This window comes from Meleagris gallopavo, chromosome Z (assembly GCF_905368555.1).
Source record: "Meleagris gallopavo chromosome Z, MGAL_WU_HG_1.1, whole genome shotgun sequence".
NCBI lineage: Eukaryota > Metazoa > Chordata > Aves > Galliformes > Phasianidae > Meleagris > Meleagris gallopavo.
This window is the reverse complement of record NC_139435.1, coordinates 7,722,896-7,750,535: the sequence shown is the minus strand read 5'-3', so window position 1 is coordinate 7,750,535 and position 27,640 is coordinate 7,722,896. Positions and strand designations below refer to the sequence as shown.

The 27,640-nt window shown below is 38.7% G+C and overlaps 1 protein-coding gene across 13 annotated transcripts in view; it reads left to right on the top strand.

The window, feature by feature from the left end:
• UBAP2 (ubiquitin associated protein 2) overlaps positions 1-27,640 on the top strand; it is a 122,746-nt gene that overhangs the window by 9,468 nt on the left and 85,638 nt on the right. For 8 of the 13 annotated variants that reach the window (XM_085212902.1, XM_085212914.1, XM_085212906.1 and 5 more), the window contains exons 1-6: positions 1,848-1,993; positions 12,764-12,903; positions 18,336-18,413; positions 19,986-20,096; positions 23,937-24,090; positions 25,572-25,649. In XM_085212902.1, coding sequence (XP_085069028.1) covers positions 12,805-12,903; positions 18,336-18,413; positions 19,986-20,096; positions 23,937-24,090; positions 25,572-25,649 — 520 coding nt within the window. In that variant the 5' untranslated portion in view covers positions 1,848-1,993; positions 12,764-12,804. Of the gene's footprint in view, positions 1-1,847; positions 1,994-12,763; positions 12,904-18,335; positions 18,414-19,985; positions 20,097-23,936; positions 24,091-25,571; positions 25,650-27,640 lie in introns of those variants that run through there. The other 5 variants (XM_085212907.1, XM_085212905.1, XM_085212904.1 and 2 more) reach the window with 2 other exon arrangements.

Genomic DNA, 27,640 nt, shown 5'->3' with positions numbered 1-27,640 from the left:
AGAACGTTAATATTAATTAATAATACTTATTAATAATGTCAAACTAATATGGATGGCCTTACTCTTGATGGCTTGTATTCTGTGAGTTTTTTGTTTTCGAAGTGTAAATAAGTTTTGAGAAGTTAGAATGGTTTAAGGGAAGTTCCCTTATGTCTCTGGCTTTGGGAACAAGATAATCTATTTAAACATGCTCTTTTCCTTCCCTTTCCTTTTCCCCTGGTGGGAAAAAAAAAAAAAATCTGTTTAGAGCACAGTGTTCTTCTTGGAAGTAAGTGGAAGTAAAGTTTCTCCTTAAAATTGCTGTCTGGGGTTCCACATATTCAGTAGTGTTTAAATGTGGTATGTTGAGAGCTGCTTTATCGCATTCCATGAGTTTATGTTTAATTGTGGAGAGAAATCCCTGTGATGTAGCTGTGATCTTACAGTAACTTCCATGACTACAAATGTCACAACCTTAGGACTGTGTGGCAAAGTTCTTTGCGTGTTACCAAAACTATGGTCATGCCTTCTGCCCTGCAGCTTTAGAGTGCAGCAGAAGGGTTGGCAAGTGTGGTGCTTCAAATTTTAGATGTGTGAAAATGTAGGGACCAAAAAAGCAGTACCTGTGCCTAAGACTCATATATCTCCCCAAACTCCTGCAGATATGTGTGTATCAGTGTCTTGAAGGAGACACATTGAGTGTTTTTTAGTTATTTACCTGCTTCTAATAATTCACCAGCTTTTGTTGAATGCTGCCCTATTTTCTATGTGTATTCTCTGTAAGGGATTTTGCTTTTATTGGGCAAGGCATGTAAAAGGATGAGATGTGATTTTTTTTTTTTTTTTCTTAATTACAGTGTTATCCTCACCTTATGCCAGTGTATCAGGTTTTTTTAACCAGTTTTTAAAAACCATGTTTTGGGCAGCGTGCTTAACTAAACATGAAAACAGCCTTTGTGTGTTAAATTGAGAACACATTTAAAATGTTTTGCATTTAAAGCTTGCTTGCATTTGCTTTCTTCATTTATCTACAATGTCATCGTGGCCTTTACAGCAAGTTCCTCTTGGACTTGACTTTCTACATAATGTTCTGTAAACAACTGAAAGTTATTATTGTGATTAGAAAGTTCTTACTTAGCACAATAATGCAACTTTTAAAGCTTGTGATATTTTGTCTTGCTTATCCCTTGCTTGTCCTTTGCTTAATTTTCATGTATATACCGTCTGTTGTTTAGCTGGGGGAAAATTGATGTGTACAGCATATACACTGAAATGGCCTTAAAGACTGTAATTGCCAAAGCATTTGTTCAGTGACGTTTTTATAGGTACAGTATGATATCTGAAGCTGATACCTGTGTTATTTAGTGTTCTTGCTAGTTTTATGCTGCAATTAAGAGAATGTGTATTCCATACACAACCTCAGAATTCATGTGTGCTAAGGTTGAGATGCTGCAATTAATATAAATAAGTTGGTTCAGAGACTAAGATGCGAAGAGTGCAAGTACCTTTTTTGTCACAAGTGATCCTGCAGCAAAGTTCCTGGTCTTTTAGGTGATTGGTGGAATAGATAAATAATTGAATTTTTATAGAAAATTAAATAGAATGTTTTAGAAAACATCTTTCCTACTTAAACTTTTTAATGTTGCATTGCACAGTGAAAAGTTTGCACAATTGTGGAATTGGAGACTGGTAGTTTAGTTTAGCATAGCAATAAATGACCTTCCAGAATACAAGGACATATTTTAAGTGGAATGTAAGCAATAGAAAAACTAGCAGATAAACTTATGTGGAATCAATGTTTATAATAGTCTAGTTATCAAATGGGTGATTTGGAAGGAAAAAAAAATGCATATTTTGCAAAACAAATCTGTACACATTGTTCGATTGTATTATAAACTGTGCTGCCTCTGGAAGATTTATAGAGCGAGAGCTCCCATCGCTGACAGTCGGTGGTGGACAGGACCTGTAGAATAAGGTGGAGTGCTGGACCAGTGAGTGTGGGGCTAAAAGAAGGGTGAGTATTTTTTTTCTCCCTACTTATAGTGGAGAGAAAATAAATGTAATAAAACTTAGATGATTTGACATGCTGTCTAAATAGCTCATCTCTTTGGTTATCTTGTTTAAAGAAGAGCTCACTAGAGAGAAATTTCATTTTGATATTTTAATACTGACTGAACAAGAACAGGTCTGGATGACTTGAGTCCTCTTCAGGTTTGAATTCTGTTTGGAGGACAGTTTTATTTGCATGTTCCTCTCTGGTATGTTGGAAGTTGAGAAGGCTGTTGATCCTGCATCCTTCCTTAGTTTGGTATCATTTTGATTGAACTCTGACACCGCTCATCACCATGGAAGGAGCAATCCAGAACCAGCAAAGAATTGAAAATGGTTCTGTGTCATTTTCAGGTCTGTTTTGTTTCTAGGACTGCTCATGTCTGAGCACCTGATAGAAAGTTTGAAAAAAAGGTTCTGTTTCTCACTTTTGGAAAACTAAACTGAACCAAGTGGCTGTGAGTTTTCATCAATATTTTATGCACAGTAAGAGCACTAGATTGTTAAGGAAGTAAACCTGTAACACTGCCATAGAAGCTTGCTTGTTTTGCAAACTTTTTATTCAGTGGTATAACTTGCTGAAAAAAGTGGTTTTACTGTGATAGATTCCTCTCTCGAGATGAACCTTGAGAAGTACCATGGTGTTGGGGGAAATTGCAGAAAGATACTCTGGAATATTCTGCTTTATTTAAAAATGCTCCCCCTCTCCCCCCCCCCCCCCCCCCCCCCCATCCCAGACTTCTGTTTGTGTTTGTTTGTTTGTTTGCTTTTTTGAATAAGCATCTGTTTGCGGAGTATTGGTCTCCCTGCTCTACCCCAGGTATCCAGCTCAGGAAGCAGGGCTGTGTGAAGGTGTAGGGATGGCATTATAGGTCTTTGCTGTTGCTACCAAAACTAGATTCAGCTAGATTCAGAAATCTGCTGTCTTGAGCTTTTAACGTATCTCACAGGTACAGCCTAGTGGTTACTTAACGTTTCTCACAGGTACAGCCTAGTGGTTACTTAGCGTGTTTGCTTTCATATCACTTGTGGATTGTAACTTAACCATTGCTTTTTGCATTGAGTGTAGTAATGTGATCTGATGATGGTGTTGCAAGTCTTAATTATCCCCTCCCCTTCCAATCTTTTTTTATAACGGCACTTTCTGCTTTGTTCCTCATTGTCAGTGGTAGCATGAATTAACTGTGCCCTTTTTTTTGAGGCAGCTGAGCGTGTTTCTGCAAGTCTGAGGACGTCATAAACGTCTCAGCTCTTACTTGGCTATTTTTACTCCTGTTGCTCGTATCTGTTTCTATTCAGAGAATTCCTTTGGAAGCTGTTTGAGGAGAGCGTGTTTCAGCAATGCTGGAGTGAGCTGGAGGGGGCAGGGACAGCAGGGGTGCACAGTGAGTCGCTGGCAGTGTGAAATCCTACACTGAGTGCTTTTCTTGCGTGCCACCTTCTTTGTAAGTTCCTTTGTCAAAGAAAATTCTCCGCTTTGAATATTGTTCTGTCTTCAAGCTCATGTTAGCTGTTTCTTTCTCTCATTTGGAGTACCTGGGTTCCAACTGTGTCTTTTTAGGCTTGTTTTAATGTTTGAACTGGATAACCCCAGTTTAGAGGCTGTTCAGATACAGATAGCTGCATCAGAGCGAGTAGTTGAAATATGTTTCTGCTGTTCAGTAGCCAAGGCTGGCAGTACTAACTACTTGTTCCAACGTGCTCCTCTCCCTGCCCCAGCATTTCATCATATTTTGGTAGATTTGGAATCAGTTTTTAATGTGATTAGTTTTCCTAATAAGTTATTTTTGTGTGTGCTTTAACAACTGGCATTTGGTTTTCTGTTGAATGAATTACTTGAATTCTGACTGTAGCTGACTTTGTTGTAATTGTAGTAATTGATAGGTCAGTGATGCACTGAATATTTGCTTTTGATGGTTGTGCCTTACAACTGGCAATATTGACAATGTTCTTTACAGAGAGAGTGACGAGGTGCTGGAACAGGCTGCCCATAGAGGTTGTGGGTGCCCCATCTCTGGAGGTGTTCAAGGCCAGGTTGAATGGGGCCCTGGGCAGCTTGGTCTAGTATTAAATGGGGAGGTTGGTGGCCCTGCCTATGTGTGGCAGGGGGGTTGGAGAATCATGATCCTTGAGGTCCTTTCCAACCTTGGCTGTTCTGTGTTTCTGTGACAAATGCAAGCCTGATGTCCTTGATGTTTGCTTGTAGCTAGTGCTGTATGTACTGATGTAGCCCATGCTTAACTGGTTCTGAAAGTTCCTTCTGACACTGGTACTAGATGTGTGGGTAATGGGGCTTTGAGATGTCAGTCACAGCTTCAGTGGTGTGAGTCTGTTGTATGTGAGATGCTTAGGCTACTTAAATACTTTTTTCCTTGTGGCATTGGTAATCACAGTGTGACCTAGGATCATGTGTTTTTTCTGTGTTTTCTTTGAGGATAACATCTTTCTTGTCTGGTTTTTACTCTACAGCTATTTCCTCATCTGTATGTGTGTATATATAAAAATATACAAATATACTGATGTAGCCCTTGCTTAAACTGCTACAACATGTGCTTTGAACTGACCCATGTGTCTAGCTGACTCCCCTGCTCAACTCAAGTGAAACAGAAAACTGTACAAATTACTAGTCTGCAGTAAGGGGAGACTTTGCCATGTGCCTTTTTTGGTGAAAGAACTTCCAAGTTATCTGGCACTGTTTTTCCAGACACATCTGTCTCGCTTTCCTCCTCCCCTTGGAGGGAATGCAGTGAGATAATGAACTGGCAGAGAAGCAGCCTTTCAAGGTGATGCTTTTGATGGGTTAAGGGTGGACATTAAGTGCATTAGTCCTGTGAAGGTTAAGTTGGAGTACAAAATCTTGAAGGATTTCTCTTGCCGGTCAAATTCTTTTAAGCTTGAGTCTCTAGAATTAATGCCCAAAACAGAATGCGGAAAGATACTTCTGCACTTTGGGGAAAGAAGTGAATTCTAGATTAATGTATTCTGTGTTGGGTAAACTGTCCTTGTGTTGGTTGATTGTATCCTTTCTTGCTTGGATAGAAGGAATTCCAAATATTTGTAAGGTTATTCTTTACAAATTACTGAATGCTTGCAGACATCCGGGTACCTTGGCATGAAGAAGCATTTCTCATCAAAGATCATCTTAAATCCCTGTTCTCTTACTGGTGATCAAAAGACTGTATGCTTTGAAATAGTGATGTATTCAAGATCACTCTGCTGGCAGAGTCCTTTCCTGTGAAGGTTGGTTGCTTTTTTTTTCCTGTAAGGCTTTCTAGTGATTTTTATTCTTGTTATGTGCAGAGGGCCTGATCAGTATCAAGTCTTGCTGTACCGAATCCTGCAAAGACAAAACAAAACGTCATTTTTGATAATGATGCGTGGCTGCTGAAGTGCACGTTCCTCCTTTCCTCATGAACATGATCCCTATCCCTTGTGTTAGATACAGCAATTGTATAGCCACATAGTTTTCCATCGGATAAGCTTATTCAAATGACTTGCTGTTTTGTGCTAGGGGGTTTAGTTTGCTGTTGGATCAACTTACTGAGCAGACTTGCTCTGCAGCTGCAGGATCGTTAGTTGGACTGAAGGGAGGTAGCTGTGTTACGTGGTTGGGAGCCAGGGAGCAGGGTTGCCATTCTTGGTGATTGCTGGTACTTGCGTGGAATTAGATGCAAGGTGAAACTTGATTATAGTGGAATAAATGATTTGGGTTGTGCCCTCACTATCACTACAGATAGAATGGCCAAATCCCCATCAAGTGAAATTCCACAGTAAAACTGAAACTTTGGTTTGGAGATTTTGTCCTGAACTCTGTGCGGCTGTCCCTGGTTTACTTGTGACTTTGGCAAGGCTTGTGTTAGTTCTGTCTGCAGAAGTAATGATTTTCAACCCTGAAAAACCTACTAGTTCAGTTTTTTCTCAGGTACAGCAAGTTTTCCTTTTGTGAAGTACTAGTTTTTTTTTTTTTTTTTTAAACAAGTCTCCAAGTAAGTAATGCAGAGTATCATTCAATCTGAGTGTTTGTTGCAGAGAATGACTGGGCCATAATATTGTTCTGCTATCAGATTCTTTGTTGGAAATAGAAGATGCTGTAGTTCCCTTTCATTAGATGTTACTTAGGAGACTTTGGAAGGGAAAATGACATGAAGTTTTACTTTCTTTATTTATCTTCATTAACTGATCTGATCCTTCTTTTTATTTGTTTATTTATTTATTTAACTTTTTGGTGGGGAGTGAACCCAGAGAAACAGGTGAAGAGATTTGCAAATACTGTTGGTTCTTCACCACTGAATATAGGAGCGATGGAGTAAACTGTGTATAATGTGTATTGACTGGGCCAATATTATATTTCCATAGGCTAAAAATAGGAGAACCTGAGTAGCTGGAAATAAAGGTGTTGCTTTCCTTCCATATCAAGAAGTAGAGTATGTGTGTGGCTGGGCCAGCGTCAGGAACCTCTATTGTCTTCCCAACCCAAGATGGTGATTAGGTTGACAGTTCAGGATGAGCTTGTGTCATGGGCAGTGATGGAAGAGATTATCTCTTTGACTTTTGTGGTATTTAGAGAAGGTTAGCTTCAGAAAAGTCATTTCTGTAAAAGAGGATGAGAAATGAAATCTTTCCATGGCAGACAGCAAGAACTTGCATTTAACTTTCCCTTCAGGTGCTAGGAAGGGACCTTTCTTTAAGTATTTCTTGGCAGAGAACTATGCAACTGTATTTCAAAAGTGAACTTGCTGTTGTCCCTTCCTTACAGGATACTCATTGATCGCTGCTTCTTTAAGAGAATTCCTATTGTCTGTAAATTACGTTTATATGTGGACAAGAACAGGCTTCTTTTCTTTTGAGTCCATATCAACAACTCTGTTCTGGTCTTCAGTATAGTATAGTAGGATTGCCAAGAGGGAAATAACATGCAGTTATTCTTTCTGGGCCTCTTTATTTCTTAAAGCTTTGTTACAGTTGATGCTAAGTGCAGATAACTAATGCATCTGGCAAGTCTTTGCAAACATGGGGTTTATAAATAGTTAGCACAGGCAGCAAAACTTTATTCTTTCTTGTGTGTGGAAATCTACCAAATTGCTATCTAAAATCATGTTCTTCTGGCAGAATGGCAGCAGAAGATGAGAACAATAATTCTGTAGGAAATTTATGGCTGAAACATCAGGCGGAGTCCTCTGATCTTTAGGATGCTGCACTATTTGGCTGTCCAGAATCACTGTTGACTTTTGTCCTCTGTCAGCAGTGAAACAAGGCAGACTTTGCTGTTCTTTATTCTTTTTCCTTCTTTGGCACTCTGGAGATTACCTTTGTAGTATGAAAAAAGAAATCCTGAATAGAAGCCAGTTAGGATTTTCTGATGTTTAGTATGACTGGTATGTTTTTTAAAAAAATAAATAAATAAATTTGGGAGTACAGATTATTCCTTCTGAAGTTTCTGTGTAAGAGCACTCATTGCCTCAGAAGTGAATATTTGTGAGGAACTGATGAGGACGAAGGTGTTTATTGGATACACTTGGCAGATTTTTGATGAATACTGGAATAATCGCCATTATGTAAGAAAATGTAAAATGTTATCTGTTAAGCAGAAACACTAGGCTAATAGCAAAGATTGATATTATGAGATTAGAAGGTTTTCTTAATGGTATTATTTAACCTTCATGACTGACACCTGCTCTGCTAATGAAAAGCATACACTGTTCATTGCCAGAACCACATCTCTTTTTAGAGGTGCCCTGGATTTGTGACCAACCTTTTCATCTCTCTGGTCACTTGTTTCTCCCAAAACAATGTTTCTGTTCTTGTAGCGCCTGTTCTTTCTGTTTTTCCCTTTATCTCCCTTTTTATAACAGTTGCTTAAAAATACTAATCTGTAAGATTAGGTTTGTTTTAATCTCATGATGAGAAATGATTAATTTCTGCAGCTCTAGGGTGTGTTCTTCCCTAATTACAGGCTTACCGAGTGGATTGCAGAATAGCAATTTCAAGCAACTACTTAGTTGGTTATAAGTAAGGTAGTTAAGAATACACAGTTGCCTCTTCCCTTAGCTTTGTGAATGGAAGAGCTGTAGATGACAATTGGAAGTGTGTATGTTGGGTTTTGCTGGTACTTGCACTGACTGCTGGACTCTCCCAGCAATCTTATTTTCACAGAGCATACAGATAGTACAGGTTTTTATCTCCTGTGGTGTTCTGCCAGTGATGGAGATCTATTCCTGGCCATGAATATTCTTCCTATTTAGTATAGGATAAGTTAAGATGAGACTGTAATCCTCCCAGCATCCATAAACTGAGGTTCAGCATTATTGGCTTAGGGCAGTACAGATATGGAAAAATCAGCACTTTTCTTTAAGAACTTTTGACTCTTGTAAACTCTTCTCCCTTTCCAAGCAGTAATAAAAGTTGTGAAGTTGTTTAGACAAGTCTTCACTTGAGGGAAATGCACTGAATTCATCCGAAGCTGACATCAATCTTTTCCCCATGCTTTTTCCTCATGCTCTTGTTACTGTACTTCCCTAGCAATAAAATCTGGACTCGTTGCACATGTATGGTAGTCATAACATCATGAGACAGTGTCCTGCAGCCTTTTCCCAACCCTGTCGTTGCAATAGATCATTGATAGAGTAGTTGTGATGAGAGGATAAAAGGGCAGCTATGGTTGTGTGGTGTTCACACAGATGTCTGCAGTCTTCTTTTTCACACCTTCTTGTCCAGAGTCAAGAAAAAATGCTTGCTTGAGGCTGCCTCAGGAAGAGAATTGAAACTGCAAATGATTTGTTCAGGTTGTGGAAGTGAATATTTAACTTCAGAAGGGTTCTTGGAAGTCAGATGGTATTGTGGTGTTGGGCCTGTCCCAAAGCTTCATCAATAGATTGTGTCTTGCAGGGCCTGCCACGCTGCCATGATGATTGATTTGTGTCTTGATTTTTCTGACTTTCTGGAGTCTAGATTTCTTGCCCAAGGAGGCTTGAACAAAAGATCAAAGAAAGCATTCTGATAAACCTGCTTTTTATGTTGGTAATGCTTTCTGTTACTCTTTGATTTTATTTTTTTTTGGTGGGGGGGGGTGTCTTCTTTGTAAAAATGCAGCTGTGTTGAATATGACTTTGGTGCGGACTTGTAGGGGTTTTTCATAATCTTAGAAGAGTTTGTTGTAGGGTACCAATATTTAGTTGGTGGTTTTAGACACTAAAATAGTGGTTGCCATTCTATTTACCAGTCTGGTGCTGATGTCTGCAGTCATGTCTCTGCTTTTGGACTAGGCTTGCTGTACAACAAAACCTGGATATTTAGGATGATTTTCCTTTTAAATTGTTGTTTCTTCCAACTTCTAAGTGTAGTTACTGGCTGAGATTTGTGTATCTTAGTGTGTGAGACATTCAACATAGTTGAAGTGGAGTTCTGTTAAATATTGATTATGGTTTCTGTTTTCCATTTCATTTATGTAAAGGCAGTCTTCCTGTGGAGCTAGTGGATTATTACAAACCTTTTATTTTTCAGTGTTATAAACAAGTGTATCCTTGGGGTTATGAGACTGTGGTTACTTTACACAAGTTTTGGGAATTCTGATCTCTTACGCTTTGTTCTGCCTTTCTGGTAGTCTTCTGGAGGTCTGTTTTGCTTCATGTAATCTGTTCCTTCCAAATACAGCTGTTTTGGCTGCTTGCTTTGGTTTTAGTATGTTTACAAGGTCAAGTACTAGCTTGGAATAAGGGACTTTTGCCCTGAGACGGACCTTGGTCCATCCAGAAACATCTGCTTATCTGAATATCTTTTTAAATCTTTATTAAACAGATTTTTAATTAAAAGTTGTTTTCCTCTACTCTCAAATCTTCTTTTCTCATTTGATCTACAGTAAAAATTAAGTTCATCAGTTATGACATCCTCCTCATTGCTATGACAACTGCTTTGCGAGCAAGGAGATGTTCCTGTTCAGATCCATCTCATTAATTTTATTAATAATATTCCACTTAGTGCTCGACATCCTAGTCACTGTGGTAATTAGCAGGCAGTGGCTATCTGCCTCCTTTCAGCCTGCTGCTTTGCACCTCGCAGCTGTGTGGCTGTGAGCTGTGCGCACAGCCGGTGTGGGATGGTGGGACATTTCTCCTCGCTGCACTGCCAGCAGCAGACAAAGCCCTTCAGCTGCTTGGGGCCTTGCTGCGGCTGCTGTCAGCAATGCTTTTAAGACAACGGATTCATGTCTGAAATAGATTGTAGCATGACCTTATTGGCTTGAAGGGAACTTCAGGCTGAGGGTGTGTTTGTTTCCGTGCTTGTCTGAAGCAAGTCCATGCTGCTCTGGAAGAGAGGCTCTCACCTTTGCTGTTTTTCTGCTTCAGACCTGTTGTCGTGTGATTCTGCTCACAATGCTGTGTGGTCAGCGAGATTAGGATCTTGCCTAAAGATCCCATGATACCATAGTACTATCTGGCTCCATTCTGACCGGCAGGCAGATCTTGCTCCATAGCATCATTCCCAAGGAGCGTTTCATGTGCTTTCATTTTTCCTTAAAAGATCCTTTCCTCGTGGAAGAACAGTCACAGCATAAACAGCTGTGGTATAGAGTGGTACAGAGGTACCATACTGTGTGTTAGGAAAGGCAGAACAGGCCCAATCCTTTCCGAGATCCCCATGTTGCCTGGCTTTCACAGGTGTGTACCATAGCCAGACAGATAATTTAAGAACAGAAACTTTGTCTTAGCATGTGTACTCCAGTCACACCCAAAGCTTGAATCTCAATATTTTGAGGAGCTTTGTTTAGTGAAAGTAGAGAAATTAGCATGTGAAATGTGTGTCAGAATTTTTAGGTACCAAAATCTATGTAAACACAACTTTAATTCAGAAATGATGAACAGATGTAGACCCAGCAGTGCTCCAATTCTTCAGCATATCTTAGTCAGTGGATTCTAGACGGTCATAGTTTGAACTATTAGCTTCTCTTTCAGACAAGTTTCTATTCTCTGCTTTATTCTCTCTTTAGGGCTTGTAATCACCTGATTGAAATTGTTTTAAAATATCCATCAGTTCATCGCAGAACAAAGCCAATCCTCGGACAAAACCAAAGGTCATTATTAGCATATATAAAATTGAGTTAGGGTTAAGGCACTGGAATTTCAGTCAGCATAGTTTACAATGGATTTTAATGCAGTGAAAGTAATGCTTAGTGTTCTGTGCACATTCTAAGTTTAGTGCTTAGTCTCAGTGAACAACCATGACCAGAGAGCGTGGTAACACAGTAGTTGCTCAGCTGTCTTCATGACTGCTTCACATTTTGCTTTCCATGGATCATTTTGCCAGAGCTTGAGTTACTTCTGACTGTATTTGGCTGCTAGGATGTTAAAGCGTAGTGCTCTGAAAGCATGTTTGTTTAAGAGTTTAAAAGACAATTAAGTTAGACTACATTAAGAGACTGCAAAACAAATTGGCTTTGGTGAATGTATTTATAAAACTGGAGAAACACTGTGTCCCAGTTCTGATCATACTATGGCTGGTTCCTGGTAAAAGCAGGCATTTTCTTGTTAAATATATAAGAGTTTGTGGAAATGTGTATCAGGCACAGAGCCTGAGGTAGCTTTAATAGTCACATAAAACAGTTCAATGTTGGGTTCAATTTTGGACAACAAAAAAAATATTTCTAAATTGAAGATTGTAATGACGTTAACTGTCTTTATTTTTTAGGTGAGGCTTCTGAGTTTCACAGATCAGAAACATCTCATTGCATCTTCAGTTTTTGAGCACATATTGCTTGTAAAAGCTAGTGACCAGTTTGATATTGAACACATCCTTGTCCGTATAATCACAAGTATTTGCTTGTTTTTAATTTTAGTGTTATTTTGCACTGAGCTCAGCCTTGGGCTTGTGCTGAAGCTACTTGCCCTGGCAGGTTGTGTACTGAGACACATTCTTGCACCAAAGCAGTAGTGAAAAGTCTTTGCTGCAGTGTTGCACATCTCCTGCCCGGGTGGCAGCAAATATACATTGTCTTCTCTATATTTGCAGTTTTGCTTCCCAGTGTTGCAGGGATGGAAAACAATCAATTGACGATGAATATTCTGAGTGCTGTTTTCAGTTATCATACCTACCAAAAATGTTTTTTCATCCATCAGTTTTGTGCTAGGTGTTGTACAAACATGGGGGAATAATAAATTTCTTGTTTCAAAGATTATGATTCTAAAGACCAAATGAATTTAAGTAAAAGCTGATTCCACAGACTAGATTTAAAGGCAAGAATCATCATTTCTCTTTCAAGTGAGGGGTGATGAGTAGATGTTGGCTGCAACCTCTTTATATGTGTGGGAAAGAGATGTAATGATAGGGAACTGTCTGGTTTGTGAAAGTGATTGTTTAATTAGTGTTCTGAATGGGTATGAGTGTGCTTAAATTCCAGGCATCAAAACGGGGGGAGATATTGCAAAAATTTAGAGAGTTACACAGCTGAAACTGCAATTTCAACAGAGCAGCAGAGAGAAAAGTCTAAGAGTTGTAGGTGTTGTCTGAAACTACAGATCTACACAGGTCCCAGTCAGCTGATAAGAAAGCTTTTTATCCCTTAATTTCCCTTCTACTATAAAGACTGTGATAAATCCAACAGTAGTGTTTTTGAGCTGCTTTCACAGGAATCTTTGTATAGAATTCCTGTTAAAGGCAAATAAAGCTGCAGCTACTGCATCGTATGTTACCTGGGTATTGAATCATTGCCACTTAACTCACACTCTTTTTTTTTCTCTTTCAGATTTTCTATTTTGTACATACACTGTTTTGTATATACTGTATATGATGACTTCGGTGGGCAGTGAACGTACCCGGGGCACTCGGGACAAAACGCAAATTTCAACCACGCAGCCAATACAACAACAGAAACAAGTAGTACAGGTATGTGCTACTGTACAATAATCTTTGACTTGAAAGTGTGTACTGATATGTGCTTTCGAAAATCAGTAAAAACTAAGAAAATAAATTACAGTCTTATTTTGGAAGAGTATTTGATATCTCTCTTTAAATGTGTAGTAATCCACCACAGCATTCAATTGTTCCTGTATTCTTGTCTCTAAATGAGTTTGTGTTTTTCAGCAATATTTTCATCAGTGAGGAATTCTATGCTTATGCGTGTGTCAAGATTTTTATCCTCTGACCTCAGCGTCTTCAGGTTTTAGCTCTTCCATATGTTAGCCTCATGGTGCTAGAAGATTCCTGGTTCTTACAGGCATTTGGGTGGGTGGGAAAGTCTTTACTAGATACATGCTGTGTTCTAGAGCATGATTCAGCAGATCTGTAAGTCACAAAATACTATATTTCTTGTGCAGCGCCTTCACACAAAGTGAGATGATGAAGATTGTCTACCAGTATTTTGAGGATCTGTGAGATTAGCTCATTGTCTTGATTTCCAGCAACGAAATAGTTAAGTTGTGCGCTTGTCTGGGTTACAGAGAGTGCAAAATTTCTCTGCTTCTGGCAACTCATTATTCTCTTGTCAGGTACTTCTCCAAAATTGGATTCAGTTCAAGAATTGCCTCAGTTCTTTGCTGGCAAAGAGTGTATCAGTCTAGAGGTGCTCCCTTGGGAAGTAGTCTCTTTTATTGTTTTCCAGACTGATCTTTAACACAAAGATACTTCCTTCCTGTTTTATACAGTATTAATTATGTGAGCTCAAGCCCTCGTCTCCTTTCATTGCAGTGTTTTGCTTATTGGTGATTCATGCTAATGTGTGGATTTAGAAAGTGACTTTCAAATAGATGAAGCTGAATTTGTTTTTGTTCTGTTATAATTTAGAGTGCTGTGGGATCTTCTCAACCAAACAGAAGCGCATGAAATAAATGCGTAGACGGAGACAAGCATCTTAGAGGAGTTATAGGCCCAGAAGTGTAGGGACCAGATTAGGAAAGCCAAGGCACACCTAGAGCTAAACTTGACTGGGAATCTAAGATACAACAAGATGGGTTTCTCCAGATACATAAGGTAACAAAGGAAGATAAATCACCTCTGAGTGAGTTGAGGTCTTGACTCTGGCTGACATGGAGGAAGCTGGGATACTTTACTGTTTGTCGTAGTCTTCACTGTTAGTTGCCCATTCCTGAGAAAACTGGCAGATGAAGTGGCTGAGCTACTATCTGAAAACTTGTGGTGATTAGGTGAAGTCCTCAGTGACTGGAAAAAGGAAAGCAACCTCTGTCTCTACAAAGGATGAAAAGGAAGATCTAGGATACAACAAGCTAGCCAGCCTCACCTCTGTGCCTGGAAAGAACAATGAAGCACATTCTCCTGGAAATTGTATTAAGGCACATGGAAAGCATTGAGGTGACTGTGGGTGGTTAGCATGGTCTCACAAATCGTACCCAACTAACCTGTGTGGTGGCCAAGGGAAGAACAGTGAACGTAATCTGCCTTGACATGAGCAAAGCTTCCGATGTGTTCCCACACAGCATCCTTGTCTCTAAATTGGAAACGTGGATTTTATGTAGTATTCAATGGATAAGGAATTGGCTGTATGGCTACATTCAGAATTGTGGTCAAAGGGTTGATGTACAGCTGGAGATAAGTGATATACTTACAGTGTCCATGCTGGGACTGGTACTGTTTAATGTCTTAATGACACTAGTGATGGATTTGAGTGCACCCTCAGGAAATTTGTGCATGATGCCAAGTTGAAGGGTGCAATTGTTACTCTACAGGGAAGGGATGCCAGCCAGAGCATCCTTGACAGGGCTAAGAGGTAAGCCTGTGCAAACGTTACAGGGCCAAGTGCAAGCTGCTGTATTGTGTTGAAGCAATAGCAAACATCAGTGCAGACTGAGGAGTGACTGGATGGACTGCAGCCCTAGGGAGAAGATCTTGAGCTTGTTGGTTGATGAGAGAATCAACATGAGGTTGTAGTTTTGCCCAAAAAGTCAGTCATATCCTGGGCTATATCAAAAAGAGCATGGCCAGCAGGGCAAGGAAGATGATTATCCCCTTCTACTCAGCATTTCTAAGACCCTGTCTGCTGAGCTGCATTCTGCTTTGGAAGTCCCAGCTCAAGAAGGGCATAGAGACCACAGGGGCTGATCAGAAGGCTGGAGCACCTCTTCTATGAATACAGTCTGAGAGAGCTGGGCTTGTTCAGACCAGTTGTTCAGTAGGCTCTGGGGAGACATTATAGAGGCTTTCCAATGCCTTGAAAAGTCTACTGGAAAGCTGGAACGAACTTTTTATCTGAAAGTTTAATGATGGGACGAGGGATAATACATTCAAAGTGAAAGAGGGGAAATTTAGATTAGATATATGAAAGAAATTCTTTCCTACGGGTATGGTGAGGCACAGGAGCAGTTCGCCCAGAGAAGTGGATGTTCCATCCCCAGAGCAGTTCATGGACTGGGCCCTAGACAGCATGATAATATTCTGTGATTCTTTGAAATGATGATTTCTCCTTTATTTTTTTGACATATACAAGACCAGTTTTGGGCAGATGGGAGCAAGTCTAGTAAAGAAGTGACTGAAAGATCAGAGATGATTGAATTAGTTTAGGCAATTAAGAGGTGATCAAGAGAGCTAGGTTTGTTCAGCCCTAAGAGGAAAGGCAAGGTTTATTCGGATGTCTTTTTTGAAGGTGTGGAAAAGGTAAAGGCTGAGTCTTATCAGAGAGGTCTGATGGCTTGAGCTGGAACACTGGGAATTCCAGCTGTTAAAAGGAAGAGGGAGGAAAAAAGACTGCCTTCACAGTTAACAAATACTGAAATAAGAATTAAAGAGGTGGTGAGATCTCTGTTTGGCCCCAGGCAACTTCTCTGATGGAACCTGCCCTCATTCGAAGTTTGCACGAGTATTATTGGAGGACCTTTCCAAGTGGTGTGATTCAGAGGTTTGGTCTCACTGCATGTGTTATGGGTTTTATCCATTTATTCTTTCTATTTGCATAACAAATACTTGTTTGCTCAGTTCAATAGAAAAGATGATAATCAAATTTAAGCAACTGGCTTTACTGTATGTTATTATTATTTAGAAATCAGATGAACTTTCTTACTTAGTCAAACTTGAGAGATCAACAGAAAGATGCTTTGTTTTACTGTTTAATCACTACTGATTATTTTCTCTGATTCTAGAAGAACTTTGCTCTCCGAAATGGAAATTTCTTTATTGTCGTATCCTATTATCATATTTTAAGAAGTTACGTTGCAGATATTTTCTGCATCTGGATAATAAATACAACATTTTATTATAAGATCTGGGCCTACTATTGTCACTTAATTTTGTGTTTTGTACATTTCTGTTTTCTGAGAGTAAGTTGTTGGTTCAAAATATTGTGTGCTAGCACTGCAAAGATCGTCTATCTTGAAAGGCTGAGTAAAGTTTCACACTATTTTATAGGACATTAAAATATTACTTATAAAGATGGTGTATTAAAAAATGAAGAACAACAAGTTAGTGGGGAAAAAACAAAAACAAAACAACAACCCAAACTTGTGAGAATGATCTGGTGTTTGTGTAATAAAAACATCTTTGTTTTTCTTTAGAATCTTGAGTACTGTATGGAGGTAGTCCATTGGCATAAATATTGGTGATTTTCTAAGCTGTCTTCTTACACAGGAAAAAATATGATACTGTCACATTTTATATTGTTATTAAATTGGTATGTTTTGGTCATCTGATGGGGACTTTAGATTAATTTTTAATTTTTTTTAACGGCTTCCTGTTTTTGGTCAAATATGTGGTCATGTCTATACAGAAATTACATTGTCTGAATTTTTCTGCTTTGGATGTCTATAAAAGAAATGTCTTGTTTAAAAATTGTGATGGGCCCAAGGAAACTGAAGTCAGAGGAAGAGGATGTGTCAGCAAGGCCTAAGTCCTGAAACTGGTGGACATCTACTTTTTGTTTGCTGTTACTCACCTGGCAGACCCCAATAAAGGGTTTTTTTGCACAGAGCACCCTGCTAACTGCTTTCATGAAGGTGCACTGTGCTCTGGGAAATACAAGGTGTGGAGCTGGGAATTCCACAGTGGTCTCTCATTTGTGTTACCAGTTGAGGTATGAAGCTGTCTGCATGATACTTTGGAAATGTGAAGTAGCACAGAGTGCTTAACTCTGTTACAAACACTAATTGTCTTGGAACATTGCCTCTCAGCATGGCAAATGTCACTTCCCTCAAGGAACTGAGACAGCTGCAGTAACTTCTCAGCAAATAAGCAGCTGATGGTGTATGGTGGAGTAATTTTTAGACTCTTCTCAGCATTTGCACTTGGCGACCTTCTCCAGAGCTTGTATTTGTGGTAAACTCCACCAGCGATGCAATTTGAGGCTGGTGAGTCAAACTCTTGAGGCTCAGAACTTCATGTTGGTATTCTCTGAAGTGAGGTTCAACCAGCTGCTCAAGATGAATCCTTTTATTCAAGAGTTTCAGTGGATGAAGTGGTCCCTTTTTTAATGAAGAAATATTTTGCAGCACCTTGAACTGCATTTTGGGTACTAGCCCTCTTCAATATCTGCCTTCCGTAGCAAATATTTTCTGTTTGAGAGAAACCAAATTAGGTCCAGGATCATGCAGCATACAGTTATCTTTGTTATTTTCATGTGAATGCAGTTCCAGTGGACTCCAAATTCCACACTGTGAAGAGTAGCCTTATGTGAGGGGGCATTAATGGTGTTGAGTAGCTTTGTTTGTGGGGCATCCTGTGCATAGTAGGATTTATAGTGCATTACTGCATCCATCTGTTTTAGTCTAACAACTTCTGGAGAAGTTGTGGATATATTTTTGTAGTCCAGAAATGTTTCAGAGGCACCAAATATTTCATAAACAGCAAGATCCTTTAGCAGTTTCCAGAAGCCAGAATTAGTGCAGTTGTTCATAGGCAGAATCTGGAGGTGCAACCCTGTCTTTTAAGTTTTCATAAATCTATAGTCACATTTGGAGAGTCAAGGGAAGGTGATGGGAGCAGGAATCATCAGAGAGGAGGTTAATTTAGAAAAATACCATTGCTGCTTTTTTATGATAAAAATGACTCTGGAGCGATAAATACTGTATAAAATTAAAAGTAATAATATCAAAACAAACTTGTGTAATAAATTCTGCTACATAATTGTCTTATCCATGTAGTGACTTCTAGTTTTGGTACAAACATCAGAACCACATGTTGAAATTGCTTCTGTTCCAATAAACTTTTTAACTGTAAAATAGACATAGAGAAGAAAATGTTAATCACTTCTCCATAGCTCTTTTGTATTTACTGCATATATTCTTTCTGCGAATCTGGAGAGAATAATAGTGATTCTAGGAGATACTGTTAAAAAATGTTACACTTTGTGAACTTTATTGAATGCTTGCATTTTTCAGGCAACAGCAGAACAGATTCGCCTTGCTCAGATGATCTACGATAAGAATGATGCAGATTTTGAAGATAAAGTGAAACAAGTATGTTTCTTACGGTACAGAGTTTTTATGCCCTGCAAATGAGATGTTCCTAAGATGGCTTACATTTTGGAGCTAGGGTAGCTAATTATTTCTTAGATGAAGGCATTTTCAGAATAATATACATTTAATTAGGAATAGGTGCTCTTACTGCACTGTAAGATTCTGCTTGTAAGACATTGTGGTTGTAATAACACTGGCTGTATAGTTATACTGGTGCATTTCCTTTGTAAACAAGGCTTTTAGCTAAAACTCATCTGTGCCAGTATTTTTTCCAAACTCTGTCTCTAGTATGGTTCTGATGCTTAGTTGTCTCAGAATTAGTGAGTGCATTCAGTTTGTCTGCATGTACATGCACGTGGGAAAAACGGATCACCTATGTAAACTGAGTCTGCTAAATCACCATCTGTTTTTCAGGAAAAATGAAAATCTAATATTAGTGAAAGGTGAATTAAAGTAGTGTGGGGTTTTTGTCTTTTAAAATCTGACCTCCTAGGCTTGTGTGTGCATTCAAGTGAAATATCACACTGTTTCCTCTGTTATGCTGAGCATTGGCTTTATGCATTCAAGCTTCTGTTGCACAGTTGTAGCTGAGTATTGAGGACTCGGTTATACCTGTTTGGCTCAGTGCATTTGTTGTTTTACTTTGTGAGCACATCACGGTTCATGTAGAATGTAGGAACACATCTAGAACAAGAGTTATTGTGAATGCATTGTTGCAGCAGGTGGGGGCACACTTCTTAATTTCCTTTCCTTTCTGAAGCCTCCTATAAGGCACTGTTAACTGCTTTTTGTTTTTCTTTTCCATAAAGTTGTTCATTGCTATGCCAAGAGTGAAGTCCTGTAGATCCTAAAGCCTAACGACCCTGAAAAGTGCCTGTAGCTCTGCTGATCAGAAGAAGGCTAAGAATTAAATTCTTTGTAGGAGTTGTACAAAATCTTAATTGTGCATGTTGGTTTCTATCATGTGTTGTTGTTTTTTTTTCTCTTGATGTGTAAAGGTACTGGATACCCCATGACAGATCTTGTTTATATCTGTCCCAGGCTACTCAGGATGCACGTTACAGGTTCCACAAAGCAAAATTCAGTACCAGCTCTCCTTGAGCAGCCATCACTTAGCCCATTTGTGTGGCTTTATGCTAAAGTAGATCAAAGGAGCTGATCTAATTGAAAAAGTTAACTTCTCTGGATGTTTTCCCAGATGGATCTGGATTCTACACCATGATTTACTTTATGGCTGTGCTTACGCAATGGGGTCAAATGGTGAGGGAGAATGATACTGGAGCTGTCTTAGCCTCTTAATGTTTTTACATTGATATATAGTTATCTTGGGTATAACAGCATTTGCTGAAAGCATGAAGTATAAAGGAAAAAAAATAAAGTGAAGGGATGCTTAATTGGTTGTTACTTAAACTTGTCTCTTATCTAAGTCATAAGCAGGTCTATACAAGGTAGATACCCTTATTTAGGATTTTAAATTTCTCAGTAGCTGCGCACATTTTTGGAATCTGTGGTGGTACTCTTACTTGATGATGATAATTTGAATATTTTAACGTGTGTAACTTTTACTGCCAGCTTATGGAAGTGACGGGGAAAAACCAGGATGAGTGCATAGTGGCACTACATGATTGCAATGGGGATATGAACAGAGCAATCAACATCCTGCTGGAAGGAAGTTCAGACACGGTAAGGTTTTATTTCAGTATTCAACTAATCTTTTTGCTTGCTGTACCTTTCTACTTTGAGATAAGTGATTGGGAAAATCCTACTAAGAATCTTTAAATTTATATGTCTCCACTGAAGTTCCTCTGGAAGAAACGAAGAGGACCAAAGCCACTTCTGTCTTGTAGGCTGAGCCTTGAAAAAGTCACGGGTTTTCTGCTTTTGTCCTGCAGTCTTCCATCTTTTGTTTAGGTGTATTTGTGTTCTTTGGAATGTGTTTTTGTTTTATGCTGGCCTGTTTGAAGCACCTCCACAATCATGAGGCGTGAGACTTAGTCGGTACTGTGTTTGCCACAATCTACAAAGCTCGAAAGGTAGGGAGGTACCTGAAGACCTGTAATTCTTGTTGGAATGCACTGTGGGTTTCGAGGTCTGTATCTGAAAGATGAGTAGAAAGCTAATAATAGCAAGAGAGGATACAGCAAGTAATTCTTTTGTTACTGTGTTGCTCATCTGTCTGACTTCATTGGGAAACAAAGAGGAATCTGAGCTGTGTGTGGCAACAATGTCACCTCTTGTTGCCATGCAACAGTAAGTTTTCAGGAAACTGCTTGAGGGTTTTGCTGGAGGGGCTTCTTCCGATTTATCTGAAATAAAATCCAGTTTACTATCTCATGTACATCAGGAGAGAAATCTGAACTTCCCTTATGTTGAATGTTGACTACTTCCTGTGATTTATCAGGGTGTGCTTACTGCTTGTGAGGAAGCTTTACTTTGTGCTCCTCAGATCCAGGTCATGTGCCATTCTAACCAAAGGAACTTTCTATTCTATCCTCTTTCATTTGTAAGAGTCATATAATGCACAGCAGTGTGTAATGCTGAGAGTGTGAGTAAGCTGATAGTAGAAGAGACCACCTCACCTTGATTATCCCAATCTTAGTAACGTGCTGTCTTTTTTGTCTTCTCTTGTATTTGTAATATTCTAGTTGAAAATAGTTTTTTGATTGGAAAAAAAAAATGTTAAATGTTTTCTTACCTAGCAAATTGTTAAAAGTGATGATGACATGGGATAAACTTTCTGAATTCATTTATCAATAGGATACAATAACTTCACTTAGTCCCTCTGAACACATTGCTCTCTGTAGAAGAAATGCAGCTCACAAAGAAATACAGAGAGCTCAGTGAGAAAGAGTGAAAAGATATTAATTAGCAAGCTCTACATCAGTGTGTGAAGTCATTTATTATTCTTTGTAGAATTATGGACCTACAACTTGAAATGGTTTGTTGCAGAGCCATTGTACTCCAGAACAGTTACACTATAATAGAAGGTTGGAATCAGAGGTGGTACTTGTTCTGAGTACAGATTGCCAAATGTGTTTTGAACTTTACTTAGTGCACTGTAATTTTTTTTTTTTCCTCATTCAGTAGATGTATCTATGCAGTTTGAGGAATTAGAAGAGAAAGGAGTGATAGACAGTGTCTATTTATAAATTCTGTGGTACACTGCCAAACTGTATTTTTTTTAAACTGTGATCCTTAAAGCTTTGTAGTCTGTTGTAGTGAAGAGTTTTCTCTTGGAACGGTTGTGATTGTCTGGATTTGGATGTACAGAGGGAGAGTAGAGGATGGCATATTTCTTTGCCTAAGACATTTAACTTTCTACAGGAGCAAAAACCATTTTATGCCCAACTATATTTTAGTTGCTGAGGCTTTTTAAGGTAGTTTAAAGGGGATGAGATGAGCAAGAGGGAACTTGTGCTATATATTTCCAAGGGTAAAATCCACAGCTGTAATTTGGATTGCACAAGGCATCCTCGGCTGGAAGTATAATCAGTTAATTCCTAATGAAAGCATGATTGTCTATGATGTGTACCCATGCACAGAGACCACGTCATTCCCAACTTCTCAGATTTCTTTAAAATTATATTGATTTTTTTTCCCTGTATAAATAGGAATAAAAGAATTTCAAACCCCAAAGATCTTGTGGTTATTGGAAATCTTTATTTGTGGGAAAGCGTGAAAATCCGATGCTTCCATTGTTGTCATTTTACTGATACTTTTCAAGTCTTATAAAGCTTTATTAAAAAGACTCCACTTTTACATATGATTTGCAGAATCATTCAGTTTTGGAAATTTCTTAAAATGATTAAAAGTCTTTTGGCACTGTACTCAGTAGAGAAATAATAGTGCATTCTGAACCATCTTGATTTGCTTCTTCAGATGTCAGTGCAGTTACATAATTCTCTTTTGAAAGATCTCTAAAACTTCTGGTGTGTCCTAGTGTGTAATGTACTTGCACAGGCTATGGCAGGTGAAATCACACACACACAGAATTGCAGGGGACTTGAAAGATCAAGTCCATCCCCTTGCAGAAGAAAGCTCGCTAGAATGGTCGCATGGGTAGATGTCCAGATGGGTCTTGTGTATCTCCAAAGAAGGAGGCTCTGCAACCTCTCTGGGCAGCCTGTTCCAGAGCTCCATCACCCTTGTAGTAAGGAAGTTACTCTGTATGCTTGTACAGAAATTCTTATGTTTAAATTTTAGGCCACTGCTCCTTGTCCTGTCACTAACCACCACTGACAAGAGCCTGGCCTCATACAGTAGTTACTAGAGGAGGCTGAGTTTTCTGTCTCACAAACAACAGTATTGCTCAATCGAGCTGTTTTGTCCTTCTAATCTACAGCATCTGTGCTTCACCTTAGTTGGTTTATGCAGTGTAGATGTATATATTGGGTATGAAATTGAGTAGTGATTTCAGCCTTTTTTCTCACGTACGCTTCTTCAAAAAATAAGCCTGTCCAGAGAGTTTGTGGATGCCCCATCCCTGAAGGTGTTCAGGGTCAGGTTGGATGGGGCCCTGGGCAGCCTGGTCTAGTATTAAATGGGGAGGTTGTGGTGGCCCTGCCTGTGTGTGGCAGGGGGGTTCATGATCCTTGAGGTCCCTTGCAATCTTGGCCATTCTGTGATTCTGTGTGACTGTTCTAATACTTACTGTCTTATACAGGATATTGAAACCTTATATTTGTGAACTGTTTTGCTACCTGTTCGCTCAGCAACATTAGTTTTCTTAATTCTAGGCAAGTTGGATTAGCTGGTCCCTGCCTACATTGTGAGGGCTGCTTGTCGTCTGAATTGAAAAGAAATAAGACAGTACCAAAATCACTGATTGGCAATTGCCTGTTGTGAGATCGTGGGCTTTATCTAGTGCTTCACAGCTAATGGCAACTTATCTACATAAGCAAATTTCCTGCATGAAAACTATATCTGGACAATAAGTTCTTAGAGAGAAGAACATTACAAGTTTTTGCCATCTTCACTGTTTACAAATAATACCTTTCTTTTTTGCTTTTCTCAGTAGACTAAGCATGCAATTGCATAACACATAAATTACTGTATTGTTTCTAGCAAATGTCTTGGTCACTTTATTTTCAACTCCTACATATATTCACATGGAATTGATATTATCACTGAATTTATTTTAAGGATGGATTTTTAAATTAAAACTGAGGTCTGATATTTGGACCTTAGTCTTTTCTCCTGTTTAGACATAGTATTTCTTGGCTTCTGCTCTCTATGATGAGCTGTGGCTGTGAGAGCGGGTGGTTTGACTTATTGTGGCCACTTGTGTTTTGTCAAGTTCTTTGCATTTAAATTCTAATATTTGTTTCTTTCTCACTTCTTTGCAAAGATAGAGCTAGATTTTCCTTTTGTATCAGTGTAGTTCTTGGTACGTATTACTAACCTGCTATTATAGAAATACCTATTTTTTTTTCCCTTTGAAGTGAACAGGTGTGGGTTGATATTATAGACAGAGAGCTCTCTTTCTTTTTGACTTCTGTATCTAATTCTATTCTATCTAAATAGACTTCTTGGGAGACTGTAGGGGGAAAGAAGAAAAGCCTTGGAAAGGAAAGTTCAGAAAACAAAGAGAACAGAGAAAAACGAGGGGAGAGAGAAGTGAGTCGTGGACGGGGAAGTTCCAACAGACGGGGAAGAGGAGGCAGCCGTGGCCGAGAGTGTACGTATAGGGGTTCATTTTAAAAGCTTCGGATGTCTTTCTTGCAGCTGAAACTGGTTGAAAGTGAATGTTTAATGAAACGAAGTCTGTCAGAGCTGGAACTCAGTGCTGACATGATTGTAACTTGTTTATGTGACAAGTATACTTGATTTATCTACTTGATTTTTTGAATGGTCTTTACTTTTATTTTTCTGAGACAGCTCAGTTTAATTTAAACCTTCTTGGTTAATTGATCTTTTAGAACTTGCTGTCCTTTATGTCAGTTTTAGAACTGAGTCTTTGTAAGACTGCCTGAAAGTGAATATGTCGCTGCATCAGCTGATACATTTTTTTTGTTTCTTCTAATGAAAAAAAAAAAATGTAGCTCAACTCCATCTCCTTTTAGAATGGGAGAACCTGAAGATGTTCTCATCTTCTCATAAGGGGAATGAAAAAGCAGGGAATATTATTAATCTGTAGCAAATATTGTTCATACAAACCAGCCACAGGTGAGTTTCCACAACAGAAGTAGTACTTTGTGAACAGAAACATTTAAATTTCATGTTTATACAGATACAATAGTATGCTGTGCAAAAGAGAACTCAAGTTTTTTGAATTATGTAGAATCTCATTAAATCACCACTGAATATACACATTACCTTTTTTCTCTTAAGTTTTATCAGAAATTATCTAAGCTACCTGTATCTCCTAAGATGGCCATAAACATTTACTGTAACACTAATAAATGAGTAGAAAATGAAGGGGATAAAAAAGAACACAACCAAAAGAACTCCACCTTTTCCCTCATAGCAGGACAAATATTTACAATTTTAACCAAACTTCTGTAACTCATAGCTGGAATATATTCAGATACTGTACCAGTCAGTGGAGGCATTGTGAGTCTTTGTAGAAGAATAAAAGTGTGGAGAGAGATGTCTTGGCAAGGCCATACACTGCTTGTTTCTGTACTAGATGACTACCAAATCTTGATATTATCCTCTCTCCTGTATGTACATTCTTTAATGGTTATGTTGGTGCTATTTGGGTTTGTTGTGTAGTACAAAATTCTCAGCAGCGCTCTAAGTGGTCACTCATTTCCAACCTCCTCTGTAAGGGAGTCAGAAGTTGTGGCACAGGACAGGAAGAAGAGTTGGTGTTATTGGTTATCTTACTCATCTGCTGTTGCCAATCAGCACGTTATCAGAAAAGTCAAGTATGAGGCAGGGTAATTTCTTGCCTCTGTAGAGATTTGAGACCTGGGTTTAAAAAATAAGTGCTGTGTCTGCTAGAAGACATAATCCTCGTAAAAGATATTTTGCTTCCTAGTTGTCCAGTTTGAAGTAAACAACTTGCCTGTATCTACGCTTGCAAAAAGGAGAGGGATGACTAGGGTATCTAGACCGTAGTGGTCTGAATCTTTTTGAGTTCAAGTTAAGCAGATGACTGTGTTGTCTCATGGTATAAGTCTCTAAAGTTTCTCTTAAGCTGTCTTCTCTCCACAGTTAGTGCTGAAGAAAATGGAGTGGACAACAGTCAAGGAGACAGGCCTTCAGATCGTGGGAAACGTGGCCGTGGGAGAGGTGAGATGGTGGCATTGATGTGGGACTCGCACTGATTTCATTTCCTGAAATGAAACTCCCTCATTTATTTGATTAAAAGCTTATTTTTAAGCATTTGTTGGTTATCCTTTGAATCCGTTAGCACCTCAAGCATCTTTAATTTAGATACTCTCACCCCTTAACCATTGCTTGACATTCCTAACCACTATGAGACCATTGTTTGGTGTCATAATGGCTTAACAGTATCAACACATCACCTTCATGGCATTTTTTTGTGTCCTCTAGCTATGGAGGGCTCTTCTCCAAATTGAATCGCAGCAGCCACCTGTGTGTGGGAGTGTAATGGACTCCTCAAGATGTACCTTGGCAGCAGGAGAGTGCAAGATTCCTTCTGTAGAACTCTTGTGGAGGGATTTGATATGTTCTTGTGCCATTTTGTTTTAGTGGATCCTGTTGTCAGGTTTGCCTTCTGTTTTCAATACCCAGTAGGAGAGCACTAGTGACTTTAGAGGTTTTTTGTTTAAAAAAAATAGAATTAGCATGGGAGTATTGATGAACAGAACTATGAAAAGACACAGTACTGTGGACTCAGGTACAACTCTAATTGCATTCTCTAGAAGAGATAGGAAAGCTGATGGTCTTTGTTTGATGTGGAAACGATGCGTAGTTGGTTTAGATTTTCATTTATCTAGTAGAAAGAAGCATATTTTTCTTAGAGCAAAAGGAATGAATGTGGATACCTGGGAATGGTACAGCTTGTGTGGGGAAAATTGGTAATAAAGAAGTTACACTGGTGAAGTGTACAGCAGAGCTAATAGCTTAATAATGTCTGACCTATGGGGAAAAAAGAATTTCTACGTACAAAAGACTCTCTTACTTGGAATATCCAGTAACGAGGCATTCAGTGACTGGAACATCAAACTTCATTGTCTCCAAATCTGTATCCTGAAGGAATGGAAGGGTGTAAAGACATATAGCTTCCAGAGGGTTGTGAGAATTATTCTATTGTGCGTGTCAATCAGCTGATAAGAAATAACATGTTCACAGAGTAGCTTTGCTGAGGAGATTGTGGTATAATTCACTGTTCACAGATGGAATTCAAATGCTTTAGTTTTTATTGTAAAGTAATTATTTATACATGTTGTAAATATAAACATAGGACTTTTAAAAATTTTTGGGGTGAAATTTAGAGATTAATTTCAAGTTCAATCTGTATCTTTATTTGTAACCATGTGAACAATACATTGCATTTGTTGTTAGCACTAACTGTTTAGGTGAATATCATGTTTCAAGCCAAAGCTTTTTAATCATTGCTATCAAACTGATTTATCTGACTGAAGAAATGGGAAGAACTTTATCCAGCTTCTGTATTTGGGTTAGTTTATACAGTATTTCTGTATCTCTTTACCAAATATTTCATACTCTGCATTAATGTGAGTAAAATGCCTCGATGAAGTCTTCTCAACTGTCTGTAATAAACCCTGTGCGTGGCTTCCTGATTGTTGTATTACAAGTATGTGTATTATACAGTAGAAATAGCTGGTTTCATTTTATAATGCGACCCCTCAAAATCTGCAGGGAATTATATAAAGCTGTATAATTTACTTTTCAGTATTTCAGTGATGTGTGACTTTCAATATGAGTAGGTTTTATTTTAAATAAAAACTCCTTGCTGTTTTTTTCACTGTTAGACAAAATAGGGAAATGTAGGGGTAAAGTACTTTAGCTGAAAGCAAATGGATTGTTGGTAATCACTGCAGGGCCCTTTTTTAGATGTTTTTCATTCAGTGTGCAGGAGTGTAGGCATCGTAGGGGTCAGCTAATATCTGAGCAACGCACTCTTTCTCTATTTTAAGCTACTGTCTCAGGCTGGGATTATTTTATTGGCTGCTTTCTAGGGGGAAAATTGTTGGCCCATTGTATTACTGCTTCATTGTAGAAGAATCTAATGTTAAGAAATAACATGCTTTGAAAACAGAAGAAATTGCATTAACTCAGTGGTGATAGCGTAC